At 55.6% G+C, this 24,825-nt stretch overlaps 1 protein-coding gene across 22 annotated transcripts in view; it reads right to left on the bottom strand.

Moving 5' to 3' along the window:
- vps28 (VPS28 subunit of ESCRT-I) overlaps positions 1-22,668 on the bottom strand; it is a 32,508-nt gene extending 9,840 nt beyond the window's left edge. Inside the window, exons 1-8 of one of the 22 annotated variants that reach the window (XM_078207284.1) lie at positions 22,379-22,597; positions 18,863-19,323; positions 18,599-18,663; positions 16,095-16,353; positions 12,102-12,179; positions 4,710-4,738; positions 2,570-2,607; positions 384-473 (exon numbers count right to left, since the gene is read on the bottom strand). In XM_078207284.1, the coding sequence (XP_078063410.1) occupies positions 384-473; positions 2,570-2,607; positions 4,710-4,738; positions 12,102-12,138 (194 nt within the window). In that variant the 5' untranslated portion in view covers positions 12,139-12,179; positions 16,095-16,353; positions 18,599-18,663; positions 18,863-19,323; positions 22,379-22,597. The other 21 variants (XM_078207293.1, XM_078207286.1, XM_078207280.1 and 18 more) reach the window with 21 other exon arrangements.
- Positions 22,669-24,825: the final 2,157 nt, after the last annotated feature.

The raw sequence follows: 24,825 nt of genomic DNA, 5'->3' as shown, positions 1-24,825 counted from the left end.
TGAAGGGGATAGATCGAGTGAACGTTCAAAGACTATTTCCTCGGGTGGATGGAGCTATTACAAGGGGGCATAACTATAGGGTTCATGGTGGGAGATATAGGAAGGATATCAGAGGTAGGTTCTTCACGCAGAGAGTGGTTGGGATGTGGAATGGACTGCCTGCAGTGATAGTGGAGTCAGACACTTTAGGAACATTTAAGCGGTTATTGGATAGGCACATGGAGCACACCAGGATGGTAGGGAGTGGGATAGCTTGATCTTGGTTTCAGATGAAGGTCGGCACAACATCGTGGGCCGAAGGGCCTGTTCTGTGCTGTACTGTTCTATGTTCTCCCATGGGCCGGATCCCCCTTCCCCACAGTGTACAACAGTGTGATACTCACTCAGTGGGAGTGACACAATCCTTTATGTAGGTTTTCTCCAGCGCCTGAAGTGTCTTCACCACCGCAAACAGCTCAGCCATGTTATCAAATCTAGGATAGATGCACAGTGTTAACACAGGGTACACACCCATCCTGTATATGTGACCCTGTCTCAATGGTACACACCCATCCTGTATATGTGACCCTGTCTCAATGGTACACACCCATCCTGTATATGTGACCCTGTCTCAATGATACACACCCATTCTGCATACGTGACCCTGCCTCAATGGTACACACCCATCTTGTATATGTGACCATCTCTGGTATACACACATCTGTATGTATGGGTCAATCTGTTACATACTCAGTAGGTTAGCCTGTCTGGTATACACCTATTCTGTATGTGATGCTGTCTGGTATACACCTATCCTATATATGTGACCCTGTCTCTATGGCATACACCCATCCTTTACATGTGATTCAGAAAGAATGTTCCCAATGGTGGGGGGAGTCCAGAGCTAGGGGTCATAGTCTGAGGATAAGGGGTAAACCTTTTAGGACTGAGGTGAGGAGAAATTTCTTCACCCAGAGGGTGGTGAATCTGTGGAATTAATAAATGTTGGCATTTATTGCAAAGGGACTGGAGTATAAAAGTATAGAATTGCTGTTGCAATGGTATAGGATGTTGGTGAGACCACATCTGGAGGATTGTGTCCAGTTTTGGTCTCCTTATTTGAGGGAGGATGCGGTGGCATTGGAGGCAGCTCAGAGGAGTTTCACCAGATTGATTCCGGGGGTGAAAGGGTTGACGTATGAGGAGAGATTAAACAGTTTGGGTTTATACTCGCTGGAGTTTAGAAGGATGAGAGAGGGTCTGATCGAGGGATATAACATTTTAAAAGGGATTGATAAAGTAAATGTCGACCCAATGTTTCCCCTTGTGGGACAATCTGCAACAAGAGGTCACAGGGTATAGGCTGAGAGGCGGTAGATTTAACACTGAGATGAGGAGGAACTACTTCTCGCAGAGGGGGGTGAATTTGTGGAACTCGCTGCCCCATCGCGCGGTGGAGTCTGAATCATTGAATGGTTTCAGGAAGGAGACAGATATATTTCTGATAAAAAAAAAGGGATAAGAGGATATGGGGAACAGGTGGGGAGGTGGATTTGTGACCAGGGAGAGATCAGCCATGATCTGATTGAATGTCGGAGCAGGCTCGAAGGGCCGAATGGCTTTCTGCTGCTTCCATTTGCTATGTTTCTATGATCCTGTCTGGTACACGCCCATCCTGTATATGTGATCCTGACTAGCATGTCATAGAAATATCATAGAAACCCTACAGTGCAGAAAGAGGCCATTCGGCCCATCAAGTCTGCACCAACCACAATCCGACCCAGGCCCTACTCCCATATCCCTACACATATTACCCGCTAACCCCTCTAACCTACGCTTCTCAGGACACTAAGGGGCAATTTTAGCATGGCCAATCCACCTAACCCGCACACCTTTGGACTGTGGGAGGAAACTGGAGTAACCCGGAGGAAACCCACGCAGACACGAGGAGAATGTGCAAACACCGCACACACAGTGACCCAAGCCGGGAATCGAATCCAGGTCCCTGGAGCTGTGAAGCAGCAGTGCTAACCACTGTGCTACCGTGCCGCCCACAATCACATGTGTATGTGATTTTGCACATTCTGTTCATTCTCTGTGGAGTTGATCCTGTTGTTGTCTGCAGGAGACTCTGACTAGGAAATGGAAGTGAAAGACAAGGTTAACCCTGCTCCCTTCTCTGGTGGGTGACTTTCTGACACATTGTCCCTCCCTCACCTATGACCCTGAGCTCTGGATTCTCCAGCTTCTCAGTATCAGTTCTGAACACTCCTCTGAGAATTGTCTCTGTTTCACTCTAAACTATTTCCACTCCATCTGACGAAGGAGCAGCGCTCTGTAAGCTAATGGTGTTTGCTACCAAATAAACCTGTTGGACTTTAACATGGTGTTGTTAAAACTCTTACTGTGTTCACTCTAAACTATCCAGGTGTGCTCTCAGCAATGCCCCATATAATTAGAGTAGGATTTCATCACTCTATTTAGCACACTTTGCCCTCTTCCCTTTAGCACCCACCTCACTTTCCACTTACCCTGCTCTGTGCGGTTGCCCTGTGTAATCATCAACCATGTCAAAAACAACATTACTCACTTTTCCCTTTCCCTGGCGTTTTTGTATAACTTCACTTCCTGAAATAAATAGAATTAGAATTCAATCTGGATGAATCGACGAACACCGAAACCGACGCGGGCGCGGAGCCAATCAGGGTGCGGGGCCAATTGGGCTGTGGGGCCAATCGAGGCACGGGGCCAATCAGAGCCAAGCAGAGCATAGGGTCAATCGGAGCGCGGGGCCAATCGGAGCCAAGCGGAGCATGGGGTCAATCGGAGCACGGGGCCAATCGGAGCGCGGGGCCAATCGGAGCGCGGGGTCAATCAGGGTCAATCGGAGCATGGGGCCAATCGGAGCATGGGGCCAATCGGAGCATGGGGCCAATCAGAGCGCGGGGTCAATCAGGGCCAATCGGAGCGCGGGGCCAATCGGAGCGCGGGGCCAATCGGAGCGCGGGGCCAATCGGAGCGCGGGGCCAATCGGAGCGCGGGGCCAATCGGAGCGCGGGGCCAATCGGAGCGCGGGGCCAATCGGAGCGCGGGGCCAATCGGAGCGCGGGGCCAATCGGAGCGCGGGGCCAATCGGAGCGCGGGGCCAATCGGAGCGCGGGGCCAATCGGAGCGCGGGGCCAATCGGAGCGCGGGGCCAATCGGAGCGCGGGGCCAATCGGAGCGCGGGGCCAATCGGAGCGCGGGGCCAATCGGAGCGCGGGGCCAATCGGAGCGCGGGGCCAATCGGAGCGCGGGGCCAATCGGAGCGCGGGGCCAATCGGAGCGCGGGGCCAATCGGAGCGCGGGGCCAATCGGAGCGCGGGGCCAATCGGAGCGCGGGGCCAATCGGAGCGCGGGGCCAATCGGAGCGCGGGGCCAATCGGAGCGCGGGGCCAATCGGAGCGCGGGGCCAATCGGAGCGCGGGGCCAATCGGAGCGCGGGGCCAATCGGAGCGCGGGGCCAATCGGAGCGCGGGGCCAATCGGAGCGCGGGGCCAATCGGAGCGCGGGGCCAATCGGAGCGCGGGGCCAATCGGAGCGCGGGGCCAATCGGAGCGCGGGGCCAATCGGAGCGCGGGGCCAATCGGAGCGCGGGGCCAATCGGAGCGCGGGGCCAATCGGAGCGCGGGGCCAATCGGAGCGCGGGGCCAATCGGAGCGCGGGGCCAATCGGAGCGCGGGGCCAATCGGAGCGCGGGGCCAATCGGAGCGCGGGGCCAATCGGAGCGCGGGGCCAATCGGAGCGCGGGGCCAATCGGAGCGCGGGGCCAATCGGAGCGCGGGGCCAATCGGAGCGCGGGGCCAATCGGAGCGCGGGGCCAATCGGAGCGCGGGGCCAATCGGAGCGCGGGGCCAATCGGAGCGCGGGGCCAATCGGAGCGCGGGGCCAATCGGAGCGCGGGGCCAATCGGAGCGCGGGGCCAATCGGAGCGCGGGGCCAATCGGAGCGCGGGGCCAATCGGAGCGCGGGGCCAATCGGAGCGCGGGGCCAATCGGAGCGCGGGGCCAATCGGAGCGCGGGGCCAATCGGAGCGCGGGGCCAATCGGAGCGCGGGGCCAATCGGAGCGCGGGGCCAATCGGAGCGCGGGGCCAATCGGAGCGCGGGGCCAATCGGAGCGCGGGGCCAATCGGAGCGCGGGGCCAATCGGAGCGCGGGGCCAATCGGAGCGCAGGGCCAATCGGAGCGCGGGGTCAATCAGGGCCAATCGGAGCGCGGGGCCAATCGGAGCCAATCCGGGCGTGGGGTCAATCGGGGCGCGGGGCAGAGACAGAAGCCCCTCAGCATGCTTCATGCTCCATTAGCACAACACTTCACCCTCCTAACAGAGACTGCCCCTCACCCCTCTCCCCCAGCAGCATTCGTCCGCTTGTTAGCCCCGCCCCACCCCACCAGCTCCATTCTCCTTGTAACCCCCAGACAACATCTTTGCTCCGATCTGCTCCTATCCAACATCCTGACCCTGCCACCCCGTCCCGATGCCACGCCCCCTCCCCCAATACCGCGCCTCCTCCACATGCCCCCTCCCCATGCCCCCTCCCCTGATGCCGTGCCCCTCCCCGCACCCCCTCCCCCATCACCGTGCCCCCTCCCCCACATGCAGACACTCTACCCTCCCCTACAACCAATATCCATCCCTCCCACCAGATCAAGATGCTTCTCAGTCACAGCCCTGGCAATGATTTCTCACCTCGTACAGTTCCGGTTTGTTCCCTTGACCTGGAATTACACAAGAACAGAACCGGAGATTAAATTCTCAACTAGCTGCTGGAGAGATCTCTGGGAACGAGTGATCAACAGCACATCCTCAAAGGGAAAAGCTGATCATTACACAACATTCAATCGCTTCACATACTGAAGCAACCCGTGTCCAAATGCAGCAAGATCTGGACAATATCCAGGCTTGGGCTGACAAATGGCAAATAACATTCACACCACACTGAATACAGGAGTTGGGACGTCTTGTTGAAGTTGTACAAGACATTGGTAAGGCATCACTTGGAATACTGTGTGCAATTCTGGTCACCCTATTATAGAAAGGATATTATTAAACTAGAAAGAGTACAGAAAAGTTTTACTAGGATGCTACCGGGACTTGAGGGATTGAGTTATAAGGAGAACATAGAACATTACAGCGCAGGCCCTTCAGCCCTCGATGTTGCGCCGACCAGTGAAACCAATCTAAAGCCCATCTAACCTACACTATTCCAATATCATCCATATGTTTATCCAATAACCATTTAAATGCCCTTAATGTTGGCGAGTCCACTACTGCTGCAGGCAGGGCATTCCACGCCCTTACTACTCTCTGAGTGAAGAACCTACCTCGGACATCTGTCCTATATCTATTACCCCTCAGTTTAAAGCTATGTCCCCTCGTGCTAGCTATCACCATCCGAGGAAAAAGGCTCTCACTATCCACCCTATCTAATCCTCTGATCATCTTGTATCCCTCTATTAAGTCACCTCTTAACCTTCTTCTCTGTAACGAAAACAAGCTCACGTCCCTCAGCCTTTCATAGAACATAGAACATGGAACAGTACAGCACAGAACAGGCCCTTCGGCCCACGATGTTGTGCCGAGCTTTATCTGAAACCAAGATCAAGCTATCCCACTCCCTATCATCCTGGTGTGCTCCATGTGCCTATCCAATAACTGCTTAAATGTTCCTAAAGTGTCTGACTCCACTATCACTGCAGGCAGTCCATTCCACACCCCAACCACTCTCTGCGTAAAGAACCTACCTCTGATATCCTTCCTGTATCTCCCACCACGAACCCTATAGTTATGCCCCCTTGTAATAGCTCCATCCACCCGAGGAAATAGTCTTTGAACGTTCACTCGATCTATCCCCTTCATCATTTTATAAACCTCTATTAAGTCTCCCCTCAGCCTCCTCCGCTCCAGAGAGAACAGCCCTAGCTCCCTCAACCTTTCCTCATAAGACCTACCCTCCAAACCAGGCAGCATCCTGGTAAATCTCCTCTGCACTCTTTCCAGCGCTTCCACATCCTTCTTATAGTGAGGTGAACAGAACTGCACACAATATTCCAAATGTGGTCTCACCAAGGTCCTGTACAGTTGCAGCATAACCCCACGGCTCTTAAACTCCAACCCCCTGTTAATAAAAGCTAACACACTATAGGCCTTCTTCACAGCTCTATCCACTTGAGTGGCAACCTTTAGAGATCTGTGGATATGAACCCCAAGATCTCTCTGTTCCTCCACAGTCTTCAGAACCCTACCTTTGACCCTGTAATCCACATTTAAATTAGTCCTACCAAAATGAATCACCTCACATTTATCAGGGTTAAACTCCATTTGCCATTTTTCAGCCCAGCTTTGCATCCTATCTATGTCTCTTTGCTGCCTACAACAGCCCTCCACCTCATCCACTACTCCACCAATCTTGGTGTCATCAGCAAATTTACTGATCCACCCTTCAGCCCCCTCCTCTAAGTCATTAATAAAAATCACAAAGAGCAGAGGACCAAGCACTGATCCCTGCGGCACTCCGCTAGCAACCTGCCTCCAATCCGAACATTTTCCATCGACCACCACCCTCTGTCTTCGATCAGAGAGCCAGTTACCTATCCAATCGGCCAACTTTCCCTCTATCCCACACCTCCTCACTTTCATCATAAGCCGACCATGGGGGACCTTATCAAACGCCTTACTAAAATCCATGTATATGACGTCAACTGCCCTATCTTCATCAACACACTTAGTTACCTCCTCAAAAAATTCTAACAAATTTGTGAGGCACGACTTGCCCTTCATGAATCCGTGCTGACTATCCCGGATTAATCCGCATCTTTCTAAATGGTCGTAAATCCCATCTCTAAGGACCTTTTCCATCAATTTACCAACCACCGAAGTAAGACTAACCGGTCTATAATTACCAGGGTCATTTCTATTCCCTTTCTTAAACAGAGGAACAACATTCACCATTCTCCAGTCCTCTGGCACCATCCCCGTGGACAGCGAGGACCCAAAGATCAAAGCCAAAGGCTCTGCAATCTCATCCCTTGCCTCCCAAAGAATCCTAGGATACATTTCATCAGGCCCAGGGGACTTATCGACCTTCCGTTTATTCAAAACTGCCAGGACATCCTCCCTCCGAACATCTATTTCCTCCAGCCTATTAGCCTGTAACACCTCTTCCTCAAAAACATGGCCCCTCTCCTTGGTGAACACTGAAGAAAAGTATTCATTCATCACCTCGCCTATCTTTACTGACTCCATACACAAGTTCCCACTACTGTCCTTGACCGGCCCTAACCTCACCCTGGTCATTCTTTTATTCCTCACATAAGAGTAAAAAGCCTTGGGGTTTTCCTTGATCCGACCCGCCAAGGACTTCTCGTGTCCCCTCCTAGCTCTCCTAAGCCCCTTTTTCAGCTCATTCCTTGCTAACTTGTAACCCTCAATCGAGCCATCTGAACCTTGTTTCCTCATCCCTACATAAGCTTCCCTCTTCCTTTTCACAAGACATTCCACCTCTTTCGTGAACCATGGTTCCCTCACTCGGCCATTTCCTCCCTGCCTGACAGGGACATACCTATGAAGGACATCCAGTATTTGTTCCTTGAAAAAGTTCCACTTTTCATTAGTTCCTTTCTCTGACAGTTTCTGTTCCCAACTTATGCCCCCTAATTCTTGCCTAATCGCATCATAATTACCTCTCCCCCAATTGTAAACCTTGCCCTGCCGTACGGTCCTATCCCTCTCCATTGCAATAACAAAAGACACCGAATTGTGGTCACTATCTCCAAAGTGCTCTCCCACAACCAAATCTAACACTTGGCCCGGTTCATTTCCCAGTACCAAATCCAATGTGGCCTCACCTCTTGTCGGCCTATCCACATATTGTGTCAGGAAACCCTCCTGCACACACTGCACAAAAACTGCCCCATCCGAACTATTTGACCTACAAAGGCTCCAATTAATATTTGGAAGGTTAAAGTCCCCCATGACAACTACCCTGTGACCCCCACACATATCCATAATCTGCTTAGCAATTTCTTCCTCCACATCTCTATTACTATTTGGGGGCCTATAGAAAACTCCTAACAACGTGACCGCTCCTTTCCTATTTCTAACCTGAGCCCATATTACCTCAGTGTGCAGATCCCCCTCGAAGTGCCTTTCCGCAGCCGTTAAACTATCCTTGATTAACAATGCCACTCCTCCACCTCTTTTACCAGCTTCCCTACACTTAGTGAAACATCTATACCCCGGAACGTCCAACAACCATTCCTGTCCTTGTTCTACCCACGTCTCCGTAATGGCCACAACATCGTAGTCCCAAGTACCAATCCATGCCCCAAGTTCATCTATCTTGTTCCGGATGCTCCTTGCATTGAAGTAGGCACACTTCAACCCACCTTCCTGTCTACCGGTACCCACCCTTGACCCTGATTCCTTCCCCAATACCTCACCACCCTCACTGACTTCTGGACTACAACTCCTTTTCCCACTCCCCTGACAAATTAGTTTAAACCCCCCTGAAGAGCCGTAACAAATTTCCCCCCCAGGATATTGGTGCCCCTCTGGTTCAGGTGCACCCCGTCCTGTTTGTACAGGTCCCACCTTCCCCAGAATGTGTTCCAATTATCCACGTATCTGAAACCCTCCCTCCTACACCATCCCTGCAACCACATGTTTAACTGCACTCTCTCCCTGTTCCTCAACTCGCTATCACGTGGCACCGGCAACGTACCAGAGATGACCACATGTTTTGTCTTGGCTCTCAGCTCCCAGCTCCAGAAATTCCTGCTTTAAATCCCCGTCCCTTCGCTTACCTATGTCATTGGTACCAATGTGTACCACGACTTGTGACTGTTTCCCCTCCCCCTTCAGAATCCGGAAAACACGGTCTGAGACGTCGCGGACCTTGGCATCCGGTAGGCAACATACCATCCGTGAGTCTCTTTTGCTGCCACAGAACCTCCTATCTATCCCTCTAACTAACGAGTCCCCAATAACTATTTCCCTCCCGCTCTGCCCCTTACCCTCCCGAGCCACAGAGACGGACACAGTGCTGGAGATCCTCTCACTGCGGCTCACCACTGGTATGTCATCCCCCTCAACCGTATCCAAAGCGGAATAATTGTTGCTAAGGGGAACGACCACCGGGGATCCCTGCACGGACTGCTTCCTCCCAGCCCCTCTCACCATCACCCATCTGTTTTCATTCCTCGGAGTAACTGTATTCCTAAATACAGTTACTCTTAAATCGGCCTCGCAGGTGGAGGATGCGGTCAAGAAGGCGTACGGCGTACTGGCCTTCATTAATCGAGGGATTGAGTTTAGGAGTCGGGAGATAATGCTGCAGCTTTATAGGACCCTGGTTAGACCCCACTTGGAGTACTGCGCGCAGTTCTGGTCACCTCATTACAGGAAAGATGTTGAAGCCATTGAAAGGGTGCAGAGGAGATTTACAAGGATGTTGCCTGGATTGGGGGGCATGCCTTATGAGGATAGGTTGAGGGAGCTTGGTCTCTTCTCCCTGGAGAGACGAAGGATGAGAGGTGACCTGATAGAGGTTTACAAGATGTTGAGAGGTCTGGATAGGGTAGACTCTCAGAGGCTATTTCCAAGGGCTGAAATGGTTGCTACGAGAGGACACAGGTTTAAGGTGCTGGGGGGTAGGTACAGAGGAGATGTCAGGGGTAAGTTTTTCACTCAGAGGGTGGTGGGTGAGTGGAATCGGCTGACGTCGGTGGTGGTGGAGGCAAACTCGTTGGGGTCTTTTAAGAGACTTCTGGATGAGTACATGGGATTTAATGGGATTGAGGGCTATAGATAGGCCTAGAGGTGGGGATGTGATCGGCGCAACTTGTGGGCCGAAGGGCCTGTTTGTGCTGTGGCTTTCTATGTTCTAAAGCTTCTGTCTATGGCCACCTCTGCGTCCCTAATGATCCTAAGTTCATCCAACTCCAGCTCCAGTTCCCTAACACGGTTCTGGAGGAGCTGCAGATGGGTGCACTTCCCACAGGTGTAATCAGCAGGGACACTGTCATTGTCCCTCACCTCAAACATAGTGCAAGAGGAACATAGCACTGCCTGCACACCCATCCCCTCTAGATACCTTGCCAGTACCAGGTAGAAAGTGCAGAAATGAATTTAAACTCATCTCTGCTCGCCCTTTCTGCCTAAGCCCTGTGAGCCAAAGCCTTATCTCACTCCACAGCCCGCTCCCGACGCTGCCCGCTGTGTACTGCAGCCTACCTTTTATACTTCACGCGCTTAAAAAACCCTTCCCAGACTCCTTAGCAGCCCACTTCCAGTTTTCACTTTAAACTTAAAATTCTACTGCAAAAGTAAAGGCAAAAAAAACCACACACTAGCTGACTAATTAAATAAATAAACAATTCAATTAATCTCTCACCAGCACTGCTGCCTCCAATCACTCCCTCTCAGCTTGCTCCAGTGGAACTTTCCTCATAAGACCTTCCCACCATACCAGGCAATATCCTGGTAAATCTCCTCTGCACCCTTTCCAATGCTTCCACATCCTTCCTATAATGCGGTGACCAGAACTGTACACAGTACTCCAAGTGCGGCCGCACCAGAGTTTTGTACAGCTGCAACATGACCACCTGGCTCCGAAACTCAATCCCTCTACCAATAAAAGCTAACACTCCGTACACCTTCTTAACAACCCTATCAACCTGGGTGCCAACTTTCAGGGATCTATGCACATGGACATCGAGATCTCTGTTCATCCACACCACCAAGTATCTTACCATTAGCTTACCACAGAGGCTGAATAGACTGGGACTTTTTTCTCTGGAGCGTTGGAGGCTGAGGGGTGACCTTATAGAGGTCTATAAAATAATGAGGGGCATAGACAAGGTAGATAGTCAACATCTTTTCCCAAAGGTAGAGGAGTCTAAAACTAGAGGGCATAGGTTTAAGGTGAGAGGGGAGAGATACAAAAGTGTCCAGAGGGGTAATTTTTTCACACAGAGGGTGGTGAGTGTTTGGAACGAGCTGCCAGAGGTAGTAGTAGAGGCGGGTACAATTTTATCTTTTAAAAAGCATTTAGATAGTTACATGGGTACGATGGGTATAGAGGGATATGGGCCAAATGCAGGCAATTGGGATTAGTTTAGGGGTTTTAAAAAAAAGGGGTGGCATGGACAAGTTGGGCTGAAGGGCCTGTTTGCATGCTGTAAACCTCTATGACCACATAAATGCCAGGCAATGGCCATCTCAACAAGAGAGGAGCTAACCATCGTTCCTTGACATTCAATGGCATTCCCATCACTGAGTCCCCATTATCAATATCCTGGGGTTTAGCATTCGTCAGAAACTGAACTGGACCAGCTATATAAACACTGTGACTACTAAAGCAGGTCAGAAACTGGGAATCCTGCAGTGAGTAACTCACCTCCTGACTCCTCAAATCCTGTCCACCATCTACAAGGCACAAGTCAGCAGTGTGATGGAATAGTCCCCCCTTGCCTGGATGGCTGCAGCTCCAACATTCAAGAGGTGTCATAACATAGTCGTCTATTTGATTGTTACCTCATCCACCATCCACAAACATCCACTCCCTCCACCACCGACACAAGTGACAGCCGTGTGTACCATCTACAAGATGCACAGCAGCAACTCACCAAGGCTCCTTAGGCAGCACCTTCCAAACTCACGACCACTTCCATCTAGAAGGACAAGAGCAGCAGATACCTGGGAACACCCCCACCTGGAGATTCCCCTCCGAGTCACTCACTATCCTGACTTGGAAATATATCTGCCGTTCCTTCACTGTCACTGGGTCAAAATCCTGGAACTCCCTCCCTAACCGCACTGTGGGTGTACCTACACCTCAGGGATTGCAGTGGCTCAAGGCAGCAGCTCACCAGCACCTTTTGAAGGGGCAATTAGGGATGCTCAATAAAGGCTGACCGAGCCAGTGATACTCATCTCGGGTGAATGAATTAAAAACCATGTTGTCTTCCCTCCATTTGTGCCCATATAGAGGTAACTTTTTAAACACAGCTGGTCCTAGTGAAGAGTTTCTGTTGCTGACCATATCCCAGAGACACAACAATGATTGGTTTGAAGCCTCACCCCCAACAGCAGGAATTGCTGCAATGCCTTGAAACATTTTGATTGAAGAATATTGTCTGCCTGTGAAACACTGTTAACCTGCAACAGAAAGGCAAATATCAGAGCCCACAGATAAAACCCTACCCACCTTTGATTCATAGATGTTTACAAACAGGACATTCGGCCCATTGTGTCAACACTGGCTAACATACATCTGACTACATGAATCCCATTTACCAGCGCTGGGCCCATAGCCTTGCAGGTTACAGCAGTGCAAGTGAATATCTAAATATTTCTGAAACATTATGAGAATTTCTGACTCAACTGCCTTTCACGCAGAGAGTTCCAGACACCCACCACCATCTGGGTGAAGAGATTTCTCCTCAACTCCCCTCCATAGAATCCTTACAGTGCAGAAAGAGGACATTCAGCCCATCGAGTCTGCACCGACTCTCAGAAAGAGCATCTGACCCAATCCCCCACCCTATCCCTGTAACCCTGCACATTTAGCATGGCCATTCCCCCTAACCCGCACATCTTTGGACTGTGGGAGGAAATCGGAGCACCCGGAGGAAACCCACACAGACACGGGGAGAATGTGCAAACTCCACAGTCACCCAAGCCGGGAATCGGACAGGGTCCCTAGCAGTGTGAGGTAGCAGTGCTAACCACTGTGCCACCGTGCTGCCCCGGGTCCCTGGCGGTGTGAGGTAGCAGTGCTAACCGCTGTGCCACCGTGCTGCCCCGGGTCCCTGGCGGTGTGAGGTAGCAGTGCTAACCGCTGTGCCACCGTGCTGCCCCGGGTCCCTGGCGGTGTGAGGTAGCAGTGCTAACCGCTGTGCCACCGTGCTGCCCCGGGTCCCTGGCGGTGTGAGGTAGCAGTGCTAACCACTGTGCCACCGTGCTGCCCCGGGTCCCTAGCGATGTGAGGTAGCAGTGCTAACCACTGTGCCACCGTGCTGCCCCGGGTCCCTGGCGATGTGAGGTAGCAGTGCTAACCACTGTGCCACCGTGCTGCCCCGGGTCCCTGGCGATGTGAGGTAGCAGTGCTAACCACTGTGCCACCGTGCCGCCCACTTACATTAAATCTACAGCTCCGGATTAATGACCCCTTTACTAATGGAGAAAGTTCCTTCCTATCTACCAATGTATGCTCTCATAATCTTATACACCTCTATCAGGCCCCCTCTCAACCTTCACTGCTCTAAGAAAAACAGTCTTAGCCTATTCAGTCTTTCCTCATTGCTCAAACCCTCCATCCCAGGCAGCATCCTGGTAAATCTCCTCTGCAATCTCTCCAGAACAATCACATCCTTGCTAATGTGGTGACCAGACCTGCACAGTTCTAGCTGGCTTACCCAGCTCCAGGATGACCTCACTGCTCTTGTATTCTATATCTTGGATAATAAAAGCAAGTATCCCATATGCCTTCTTAAGCACCTTATCTATCTGCTCTGCCACCTTCAGGGATCTGTGGATATGCACTCCAAGGTCCTTATGATCTTCAGTACTATCCAGGGTCCTACCATTCATTGCCTTGGTAGCCCTCCCTCACTTTCCCAGGTTGAATTCTATTTGTCACTGCTTTGCCCACCTAACCAAAAGTCCATTGATGGGGATGTAGTAGAAAGGGTCGAGAGCTTCAAGTTTTTAGGTGTCCAGATCACCAACAACCTGTCCTGGTCCCCCATGCCAACACTACAGTTAAGAAAGCCCACCAATGCCTCTACTTTCTCAGAAGACTAAGGAAATTTGACATGTCAGCTACGACTCTCACCAACTTTTACAGATGCACCATAGAAAGCATTCTTTCTGGTTGTATCACAGCTTGGTATGGCTCCTGTTCTGCCCAAGACCACAAGGAATTACAAAAGGTCGTGAACATAGCCCAGTCCATCACGCAAACGAGACTCCCATCCATTGACTCTGTCTACACTTCTTGCTGCCTTGGCAAAGCAGCCAGCATAATTAAGGACCCCATGCACCCCAGACATTCTCTCTTCCACCTTCTTCCTTCAGGTAAATGTTTTGTCTGAATGCCGCGCAAGAAACAATACTTTTCACTGTATGTTAATACATGTGACAATAATAAATAAAATAAAATCCTGCAGTCTATGGCTATCCTCCTCACTTTACATTAATGTACACCAGCATATAGCAAGGACCCCAGTACCGAACCATAGAAATGCTACAGTATAGAAAGAGGCCATTCGGCCCATCAGGTCTGCACCAACCACATTCCCACCCAGGCCCTATCCCCATATCCCTACATATTTTACCCACTAATCCCTCTAACCTATGCATCTCAGGACACTAAGGGGCAATTTTTCAGCATGGCCAATCAACCTAACCCGCACATCTTTGGACTGTGGGAAGAAACCGGAGCACCCGGAGGAAACCCATGCAGACACGAGGAGAATGTGCAAACTCCACACAGAGACCCAAGCCGGGAATCGAACCCAGGTCCCTGGAGCTGTGAAGCAGCAGTGCTAATCACTGTGCTACCGTGCCGCCCCTGTGGAACCCCATTGAAAATAGACTTACAGTTACTGCAACATCCCTCTACTATCACCCTCTAGATCCAAAATTGGCTGAGAGGCAGGAAGCAATGTGCACTTTGCCTTGGATCCCATGGGCCCTTACTTTCTTGACCAGTCTGCCATGAGGGACCTTATCAAAAGTGTTGCTAAAATCCAAATAGACCACATCAAATGTATTACCCTAATCAACACTCCTGGTTACCTCCTCAAAACATTTGATTAAATTTGCCAAATACAACCTTCCCTGAACAAATCCATGCCAACTGTCTCTTATTAATCCATGTCTATCCAAGTGCAGATATATTGTGTCCCTCAGAATCCTTTCCAGTAACTTCCCATCATTGAGGTGAGACTGACTGGCCTATAATTTTCTGGTCTATCCTTACCTCCCTATTTCAATAATGGGTCAATATTAGCTGTCCTCCAGGGTGGCCAGTGAGGCTGTGAAAATTACACCCAATGCCCCTGATATCTCCTTCTTTTGGGGCGGCACGGTAGCACAGTGGTTAGCACTGCTGCTTCACAGCTCCAGGGTCCCGGGTTCGATTCCCGGCTCGGGTCACTGTCTGTGTGGAGTTTGCACATTCTCCTCGTGTCTGCGTGGGTTTCCTCCGGGTGCTCCGGTTTCCTCCCACAGTCTAAAGATGTGCGGGTTAGGTTGATTGGCCAGGTTAAAAATTGCCCCTTAGAGTCCTGTGATGCATAGGTTAGTGGGAATGGCGGGTAAATATGTGGGGGTAGGGCCTGGGTGGGATTGTGGTCGGTGCAGACTCGATGGGCCGAATGGCCTCCTTCTGCACTGTAGGGTTTCTATGATTTCTATGATTTCTACCTCCCTCAACAGCCTGGGATAGATCTCGCCTGGGCATTATCCAGATTTAAGACTATAAAACCTCCGAGTACCTCCTCTCCCTGTGTTAATTTCCTCTAATATTTCAATGTCCCCCACCCGGAGGTCTACACCTGCATTGTCCTTTTCCATTGTGAAGACTGACACAAAGTATTCATTGAGGACCGCACACACCTCTTCCAGGTCGACACACACATGACCTATTCCTGATTGGAACTACTCTTTCCCCAGTGATTCTCTTGTTTGTTATATATTTGAAAAACATCTTTGGATTTCCTTTATTCCAGTGCTGACCCTCTGACAGTGCGGCACTCCCTCAGCACTGACCCTCTGACAGTGCGGCACTCCCTCAGCACTGACCCTCTGACAGTGCGGCACTCCCTCAGTACTGACCCTCTGACAGTGCGGCACTCCCTCAGCACTGACCCTCTGACAGTGCGGCACTCCCTCAGCACTGACCCTCTGACAGTGCGGCACTCCCTCAGTACTGACCCTCTGACAGTGCGGCATTCCCTCAGCGCTGACCCTCTGACAGTGCGGCACTCCCTCAGCACTGACCCTCTGACAGTGCGGCACTCCCTCAGCACTGACCCTCTGACAGTGCGGCACTCCCTCAGTACTGACCCTCTGACAGTGCGGCACTCCCTCAGCACTGTCCCTCTGACAGTGCGGCACTCCCTCAGTACTGACCCTCTGACAGTGCGGCGCTCCCTCAGCACTGACCCTCTGACAGTGCGGCACTCCCTCAGCACTGACCCTCTGACAGTGCGGCACTCCCTCAGTACTGACCCTCTGACAGTGCGGCATTCCCTCAGCGCTGACCCTCTGACAGTGCGGCACTCCCTCAGCACTGACCCTCTGACAGTGCGGCACTCCCTCAGCACTGTCCCTCTGACAGTGCGGCACTCCCTCAGTACTGACCCTCTGCCAGTGAGGCACTCCCTCAGCACTGACCCTCTGCCAGTGAGGCACTCCCTCAGCACTGTCCCTCTGACAGTGCGGCACTCCCTCAGCACTGTCCCTCTGACAGTGCAGCACTCCCTCAGCACTCACCCTCTGACAGTGCGACACTCCCTCAGCACTGACCCTCTGACAGTGCGACACTCCCTCAGCACTGACCCTCTGACAGTGTGGCACTCCCTCAGTACTGACCCTCTGACAGTGCGGCACTCCCTCAGCACTGACCCTCTGACAGTGCGGCACTCCCTCAGTACTGACCCTCTGACAGTGTGGCACTCCCTCAGTACTGACCCTCTGACAGTGCGGCACTCCCTCAGTACTGACCCTCTGACAGTGCGGCACTCCCTCAGTACTGACCCTCTGACAGTGCGGCACTCCCTCAGTACTGACCCTCTGACAGTGCGGCACTCCCTCAGTACTGACCCTCTGACAGTGCGGGGCTCCCTCAGTACTGACCCTCTGACAGTGCAGCACTCCCTCAGCACTCACCCTCTGACAGTGCGACACTCCCTCAGCACTGACCCTCTGACAGTGCGACACTCCCTCAGCACTGACCCTCTGACAGTGCGGCACTCCCTCAGTACTGACCCTCTGAAAGTGTGGCACTCCCTCAGTACTGACCCTCTGACAGTGCGGCACTCCCTCAGCACTCACCCTCTGACAGTGCGACACTCCCTCAGCACTGACCCTCTGACAGTGCGGCACTCCCTCAGTACTGACCCTCTGAAAGTGTGGCACTCCCTCAGTACTGACCCTCTGACAGTGCGGCACTCCCTCAGCACTCACCCTCTGACAGTGCGACACTCCCTCAGCACTGACCCTCTGACAGTGTGGCACTCTCTCAGCACTGACCCTCTGACAGTGCGGCACTCCCTCAGCACTGACCCTCTGACAGTGTGGCACTCCCTCAGCACTGACCCTCTGACAGTGTGGCACTCCCTCAGTACTGACCCTCTGACAGTGTGGCACTCCCTCAGTACTGACCCTCTGACAGTGCGGCACTCCCTCAGCACTGACCCTCTGACAGTGCAGCACTCCCTCAGCACTGACCCTCTGACAGTGCAGCACTCCCTCAGTACTGACCCTCTGACAGTGCGGCACTCCCTCAGTACTGACCCTCTGACAGTGCGACACTCCCTCAGTACTGACCCTCTGACAGTGCAGCACTCCCTCAGTACTGACGCTCTGACAGTGCGGCATTCCCTCAGCGCTGACCCTCTGACAGTGCGGCACTCCCTCAGCACTGACCCTCTGACAGTGCGGCACTCCCTCAGCACTCACCCTCTGACAGTGCGACACTCCCTCAGCACTGACCCTCTGACAGTGCGGCACTCCCTCAGTACTGACCCTCTGAAAGTGTGGCACTCCCTCAGTACTGACCCTCTGACAGTGCGGCACTCCCTCAGCACTCACCCTCTGACAGTGCGACACTCCCTCAGCACTGACCCTCTGACAGTGTGGCACTCCCTCAGCACTGACCCTCTGACAGTGCGGCACTCCCTCAGCACTGACCCTCTGACAGTGCGGCACTCCCTCAGTACTGACCCTCTGACAGTGCGACACTCCCTCAGCACTGACCCTCTGACAGTGTGGCACTCCCTCAGCACTGACCCTCTGACAGTGCGGCACTCCCTCAGCACTGACCCTCTGACAGTGCGGCACTCCCTCAGCACTGACCCTCTGACAGTGCAGCACTCCCTCAGTACTGACCCTCTGACAGTGCAGCACTCCCTCAGTACTGACCCTCTGACAGTGCAGCACTCCCTCAGTACTGACCCTCTGACAGTGCGGCACTCCCTCAGCACTGACCCTCTGACAGTGCGGCACTCCCTCAGCACTGACCCTCTGACAGTGCGACACTCCCTCAGCACTGACCCTCTGACAGTGCGGCACTCCCTCAGCACTCACCCTCTGACAGTGCGACACTCCCTCAGCACTGACCCTCTGACAGTGTGGCACTCCCTCAGCACTGACCCTCTGACAGTGCGGCACTCCCTCAGTACTGACCCTCTGACAGTGCGGCACTCCCTCAGCACTGACCCTCTGACAGTGCAGCACTCCCTCAGCACTGACCCTCTGACAGTGCGGCACTCCCTCAGTACTGACCCTCTGACAGTGCGGCATTCCCTCAGCGCTGACCCTCTGACAGTGCGGCACTCCCTCAGCACTGACCCTCTGACAGTGCGGCACTCCCTCAGCACTGTCCCTCTGACAGTGCGGCACTCCCTCAGTACTGACCCTCTGCCAGTGAGGCACTCCCTCAGCACTGACCCTCTGCCAGTGAGGCACTCCCTCAGCACTGTCCCTCTGACAGTGCGGCACTCCCTCAGCACTGTCCCTCTGACAGTGCAGCACTCCCTCAGCACTCACCCTCTGACAGTGCGACACTCCCTCAGCACTGACCCTCTGACAGTGTGGCACTCCCTCAGTACTGACCCTCTGACAGTGCGGCACTCCCTCAGCACTCACCCTCTGACAGTGCGACACTCCCTCAGCACTGACCCTCTGACAGTGTGGCACTCCCTCAGTACTGACCCTCTGACAGTGCGACACTCCCTCAGTACTGACCCTCTGACAGTGCGACACTCCCTCAGTACTGACCCTCTGACAGTGTGGCACTCCCTCAGTACTGACCCTCTGACAGTGCGGCACTCCCTCAGTACTGACCCTCTGACAGTGCGGCACTCCCTCAGCACTGACCCTCTGACAGTGCGGCACTCCCTCAGTACTGACCCTCTGACAGTGTGGCACTCCCTCAGTACTGACCCTCTGACAGTGCGGCACTCCCTCAGTACTGACCCTCTGACAGTGCGGCACTCCCTCAGTACTGACCCTCTGACAGTGCGGCACTCCCTCAGTACTGACCCTCTGACAGTGCGGCACTCCCTCAGTACTGACCCTCTGACAGTGCGGGGCTCCCTCAGTACTGACCCTCTGACAGTGCAGCACTCCCTCAGCACTCACCCTCTGACAGTGCGACACTCCCTCAGCACTGACCCTCTGACAGTGCGACACTCCCTCAGCACTGACCCTCTGACAGTGCGGCACTCCCTCAGTACTGACCCTCTGAAAGTGCGGCACTCCCTCAGTACTGACCCTCTGACAGTGCGGCACTCCCTCAGCACTCACCCTCTGACAGTGCGACACTCCCTCAGCACTGACCCTCTGACAGTGCGGCACTCCCTCAGTACTGACCCTCTGAAAGTGTGGCACTCCCTCAGTACTGACCCTCTGACAGTGCGGCACTCCCTCAGCACTCACCCTCTGACAGTGCGACACTCCCTCAGCACTGACCCTCTGACAGTGTGGCACTCCCTCAGCACTGACCCTCTGACAGTGCGGCACTCCCTCAGCACTGACCCTCTGACAGTGTGGCACTCCCTCAGTACTGACCCTCTGACAGTGTGGTACTCCCTCAGTACTGACCCTCTGACAGTGTGGCACTCCCTCAGTACTGACCCTCTGACAGTGCGGCACTCCCTCAGCACTGACCCTCTGACAGTGCAGCACTCCCTCAGCACTGACCCTCTGACAGTGCAGCACTCCCTCAGTACTGACCCTCTGACAGTGCGGCACTCCCTCAGTACTGACCCTCTGACAGTGCGACACTCCCTCAGTACTGACCCTCTGACAGTGCAGCACTCCCTCAGTACTGACCCTCTGACAGTGCGGCATTCCCTCAGCGCTGACCCTCTGACAGTGCGGCACTCCCTCAGCACTGACCCTCTGACAGTGCGGCACTCCCTCAGCACTCACCCTCTGACAGTGCGACACTCCCTCAGCACTGACCCTCTGACAGTGCGGCACTCCCTCAGTACTGACCCTCTGACAGTGCGGCACTCCCTCAGTACTGACCCTCTGACAGTGCGGCACTCCCTCAGTACTGACCCTCTGACAGTGCGGCACTCCCTCAGTACTGACCCTCTGACAGTGCAGCACTCCCTCAGTACTGACCCTCCCTCAGCACTGACCCTCTGACAGTGCAGCACTCCCTCAGCACTGACCCTCTGACAGTGCAGCACTCCCTCAGCACTGACCCTCTGACAGTGCGGCACTCCCTCAGCACTGACCCTCTGACAGTGCAGCACTCCCTCAGTACTGACCCTCTGACAGTGCAGCACTCCCTCAGTACTGACCCTCTGACAGTGCGGCACTCCCTCAGTACTGACCCTGTGACAGTGCGGCACTCCCTCAGTACTGACCCTGTGACAGTGCGGCACTCCCTCAGTACTGACCCTCTGACAGTGCGGCACTCCCTCAGTACTGACCCTGTGACAGTGCGGCACTCCCTCAGTACTGACCCTGTGACAGTGCAGCACTCCCTCAGTACTGACCCTCTGACAGTGCGGCACTCCCTCAGTACTGACCCTCTGACAGTGCGGCACTCCCTCAGTACTGACCCTGTGACAGTGCGGCACTCCCTCAGTACTGACCCTGTGACAGTGCAGCACTCCCTCAGTACTGACCCTCCCTCAGCACTGACCCTCTGACAGTGCAGCACTCCCTCAGTACTGACCCTCTGACAGTGCGGCACTCCCTCAGTACTGACCCTGTGACAGTGCGGCACTCCCTCAGTACTGACCCTGTGACAGTGCGGCACTCCCTCAGTACTGACCCTGTGACAGTGCAGCACTCCCTCAGTACTGACCCTCCCTCAGCACTGACCCTCTGACAGTGCAGCACTCCCTCAGTACTGACCCTCTGACAGTGCGGCACTCCCTCAGTACTGACCCTGTGACAGTGCGGCACTCCCTCAGTACTGACCCTGTGACAGTGCGGCACTCCCTCAGTACTGACCCTGTGACAGTGCGGCACTCCCTCAGTACTGACCCTCTGACAGTGCGGCACTCCCTCAGTACTGACCCTCTGACAGTGCGGCACTCCCTCAGCACTGACCCACTGACAGTGCGGCACTCCCTCAGCACTGACCCACTGACAGTGCGGCACTCCCTCAGTACTGACCCTCTGACACTGCAGCACTCCCTCAGTACTGACCCTCTGACAGTGCGGCACTCCCTCAGCACTGACCCTCTGACAGTGCGGCACTCCCTCAGCACTGACCCTCTGACAGTGCGACACTCCCTCAGTACTGACCCTCTGACAGTGCGGCACCCCCTCAGCACTGACCCACTGACAGTGCAGCACTCCCTCAGTACTGACCCTCTGACAGTGCGACACTCCCTCAGTACTGACCCTCTGACAGTGCGGCACTCCCTCAGTACTGACCCTCTGACAGTGCGGCACTCCCTCAGCACTGACCCTCTGACAGTGCGGCACTCCCTCAGCACTGACCCTCTGACAGTGCGGCACTCCCTCAGCACTGACCCTCTGACAGTGCGGCACTCCCTCAGCACTGACTCTCTGACAGTGCGGCACTCCCTCAGCACTGACCCTCTGACAGTGCGGCACTCCCTCAGTACTGACCCTCTGACAGTGCGGCACTCCCTCAGCACTGACCCTCTGACAGTGCGGCACTCCCTCAGCACTGACTCTCTGACAGTGCGGCACTCCCTCAGTACTGACCCTCTGACAGTGCGGCACCCCCTCAGCACTGACCCACTGACAGTGCAGCACTCCCTCAGTACTGACCCTCTGACAGTGCGACACTCCCTCAGTACTGACCCTGTGACAGTGCGGGGCTCCCTCAGTACTGACCCTCTGACAGTGCGGCACTCCCTCAGCACTGACCCTCTGACAGTGCGGCACTCCCTCAGTACTGACCCTCTGACAGTGCGGGGCTCCCTCAGCACTGACCCTCTGACAGTGCGGCACTCCCTCAGCACTGACTCTCTGACAGTGCGGCACTCCCTCAGCACTGACCCTCTGACAGTGCGACACTCCCTCAGTACTGACCCTGTGACAGTGCGGGGCTCCCTCAGTACTGACCCTCTGACAGTGCGGCACTCCCTCAGCACTGACCCTCTGACAGTGCGACACTCCCTCAGCACTGACCCTCTGACAGTGCGGCACTCCCTCAGTACTGACCCTCTGACAGTGCGGGCTCCCTCTGTGTCTCCCGGTGACTCTGGGCCTAAATCCGCGCTCTCCGGCCGCAGCAAAACTGTAAAAGCAGAGGCTGGATCACAGGAGGCGCTCGGCCGCGGACTCCCAGCGGACTCTCCCCCAACTCGCCCTCTCCGGCTCCCCGTCCCCGCTCTCCGTGTCTCACCCGCTCTCCGCTCCTCCCGGTACAGCGCCCCCGCGCGGCCGGTGTCTCACAGCACCGCAATCCCACAATGCAGCAGCGCAACCGCCTCCCGCGCGAACAGCCCCAATCGCCCTGAGTGCGTCAGTGCCCCTCCCCCCAATCCCCCCCCGCCCCCAATCCCACCCTCCCCTCCACCCCCCATCTCCCCCTCCACCCCCCATCTCCCCCTCCACCCCCCATCTCCCCCCTCCACCCCCCATCTCCCCCCTCCACCCCCATCTCCCCCCTCCACCCCCCATCTCCCCCTCCCACCCCCCATCTCCCCCCTCCACCCCCCATCTCCCCCCTCCACCCCCCATCTCCCCCCTCCACCCCCCATCTCCCCCCTCCACCCCCCATCTCCCCCCTCCACCCCCCATCTCCCCCCTCCACCCCCCATCTCCCCCCGCCCCCCACCCCGATCTCCCCCCCCGCCCCCACCCCGATCTCCCCCCGCCCCCCACCCCGATCTCCCCCCCGCCCCGATCTCCCCCCGCCCCCCACCCCGATCTCCCCACCATCTCCCTCTCCCCCCACCCCCCATCTCCCCCCGCCCCCATCTCCCCCCCGCCCCCCACCCCCGATCTCTCCCCCCCTCCCCCCCCACCTCCCCCTCCCCCCCCCTCCCCCCTCCCCCCCCACCCCCCCTCTCCCCCCCCCCACCCCCCCTCCCCCCAACCCCTCCCCCCCACCTCCGCCCCACCCCTGCCCCACCCCTGATCTCCCCCACCCCTGATCTCCCCCCAACCCCCTATCTCCCCCAATCCCCTCCCTCCCCCAATCCCCCCTCCCCAATCCCCCCCAATCCCCCCCCATCTCCCAATCCCCCCTCCCCCCATTTCCCAATCCCCCCCTCCCCCCATCTCCCAATCCCATCTCCCAATTCCCCCCTCCCATCCCCATCTCCCAATCCCCCCATCTCCCAATCCCCCCCCCCCATCTCCCAATCCCCCCCTCCCCCCATCTCCCAATCCCCCCCTCCCCCATCTCCCAATCCCCCCCTCCCCCCATCTCCCAATCCCCCCTCCCCCATCTCCCAATCCCCCCCTCCCCCCATCTCCCAATCCCCCCTCCCCCCATCTCCCAATCCCCCCCTCCCCCATCTCCCAATCCCCCCCTCCCCCCATCTCCCAATCCCCCCCTCCCCCCATCTCCCAATCCCCCCCTCCCCCCATCTCCCAATCCCCCCTCCCCCCATCTCCAATCCCCCCCTCCCCCCATTTCCCAATCCCCCATCTCCCAATCCCCCCTCCCCCCATCTCCCAATCCCCCCTCCCATCCCCCATCTCCCAATCCCCCCTCCCCCCATCTCCCAATCCCCCCCTCCCCCCCAATCCCCCCCTCCCCCATCTCCCAATCCCCCCATCTCCCAATCTCCAATCCCCCCTCCCCCAATCCCCCCTCCCCCAATCCCCCCTCCCCCATCTCCCATCCCCCCATCTCCCAATCCCCCCCTCCCCCCATCTCCCAATCCCCCCCTCCCCCATCTCCCAATCCCCCCTCCCCCATCTCCCAATCCCCCCTCCCCCATCTCCCAATCCCCCCATCTCCCAATCCCCCCCTCCCCCCATCTCCCAATCCCCCATCTCCCAATTCCCCCATCTCCCATCCCCCCTCCCCCCATCTCCCAATCCCCCCTCCCCCCATCTCCCAATCCCCCCTCCCCATCTCCCAATCCCCCCTTCCCCCATCTCCCAATCCCCCCTCCCCCATCTCCAATCACCTCCCATCTCCATCCCCCATCTCCCAATCCCCCCCTCCCCCATCTCCCAATCCCCCCCTACCCCCATCTCCCAAGCCCCCATCTCCAATCCCCCTCCCCATCTCCCAATCCCCCCCTCCCCCCATCTCCCAATCCCCCCCTCCCCCCATCTCCCAATCCCCCATCTCCCACCCCCCTCATCCCCCCTCCCCATCTCCCAATCCCCCCCTCCCCCCATCTCCCAATCCCCCCTTCCCCATCTCCCAATCCCCCATCTCCCAATTCCCCCTCCCCATCTCCCAATCCCCCCATCTCCCAATCCCCCCCTCCCCCATCTCCCAATCCCCGATCTCCCAATCCCCCCTCCCCCCATCTCCCAATCCCCCCCCATCTCCCAATCCCCCCTGCCATCTCCCAATCCCCCCTCCCCCCATCTCCCAATCCCCCCCCCCATCTCCAATCCCCCCCTCCCCCCATCTCCCAATCCCCCCCCCTCCCCCATCTCC

Source organism: Mustelus asterias, unplaced genomic scaffold, assembly GCF_964213995.1.
Source record: "Mustelus asterias unplaced genomic scaffold, sMusAst1.hap1.1 HAP1_SCAFFOLD_2183, whole genome shotgun sequence".
NCBI classification, from domain to species: domain Eukaryota; kingdom Metazoa; phylum Chordata; class Chondrichthyes; order Carcharhiniformes; family Triakidae; genus Mustelus; species Mustelus asterias.
The sequence above is the reverse complement of the archived record's forward strand: the minus strand, read 5'-3'. Positions and strand labels throughout refer to the sequence as shown.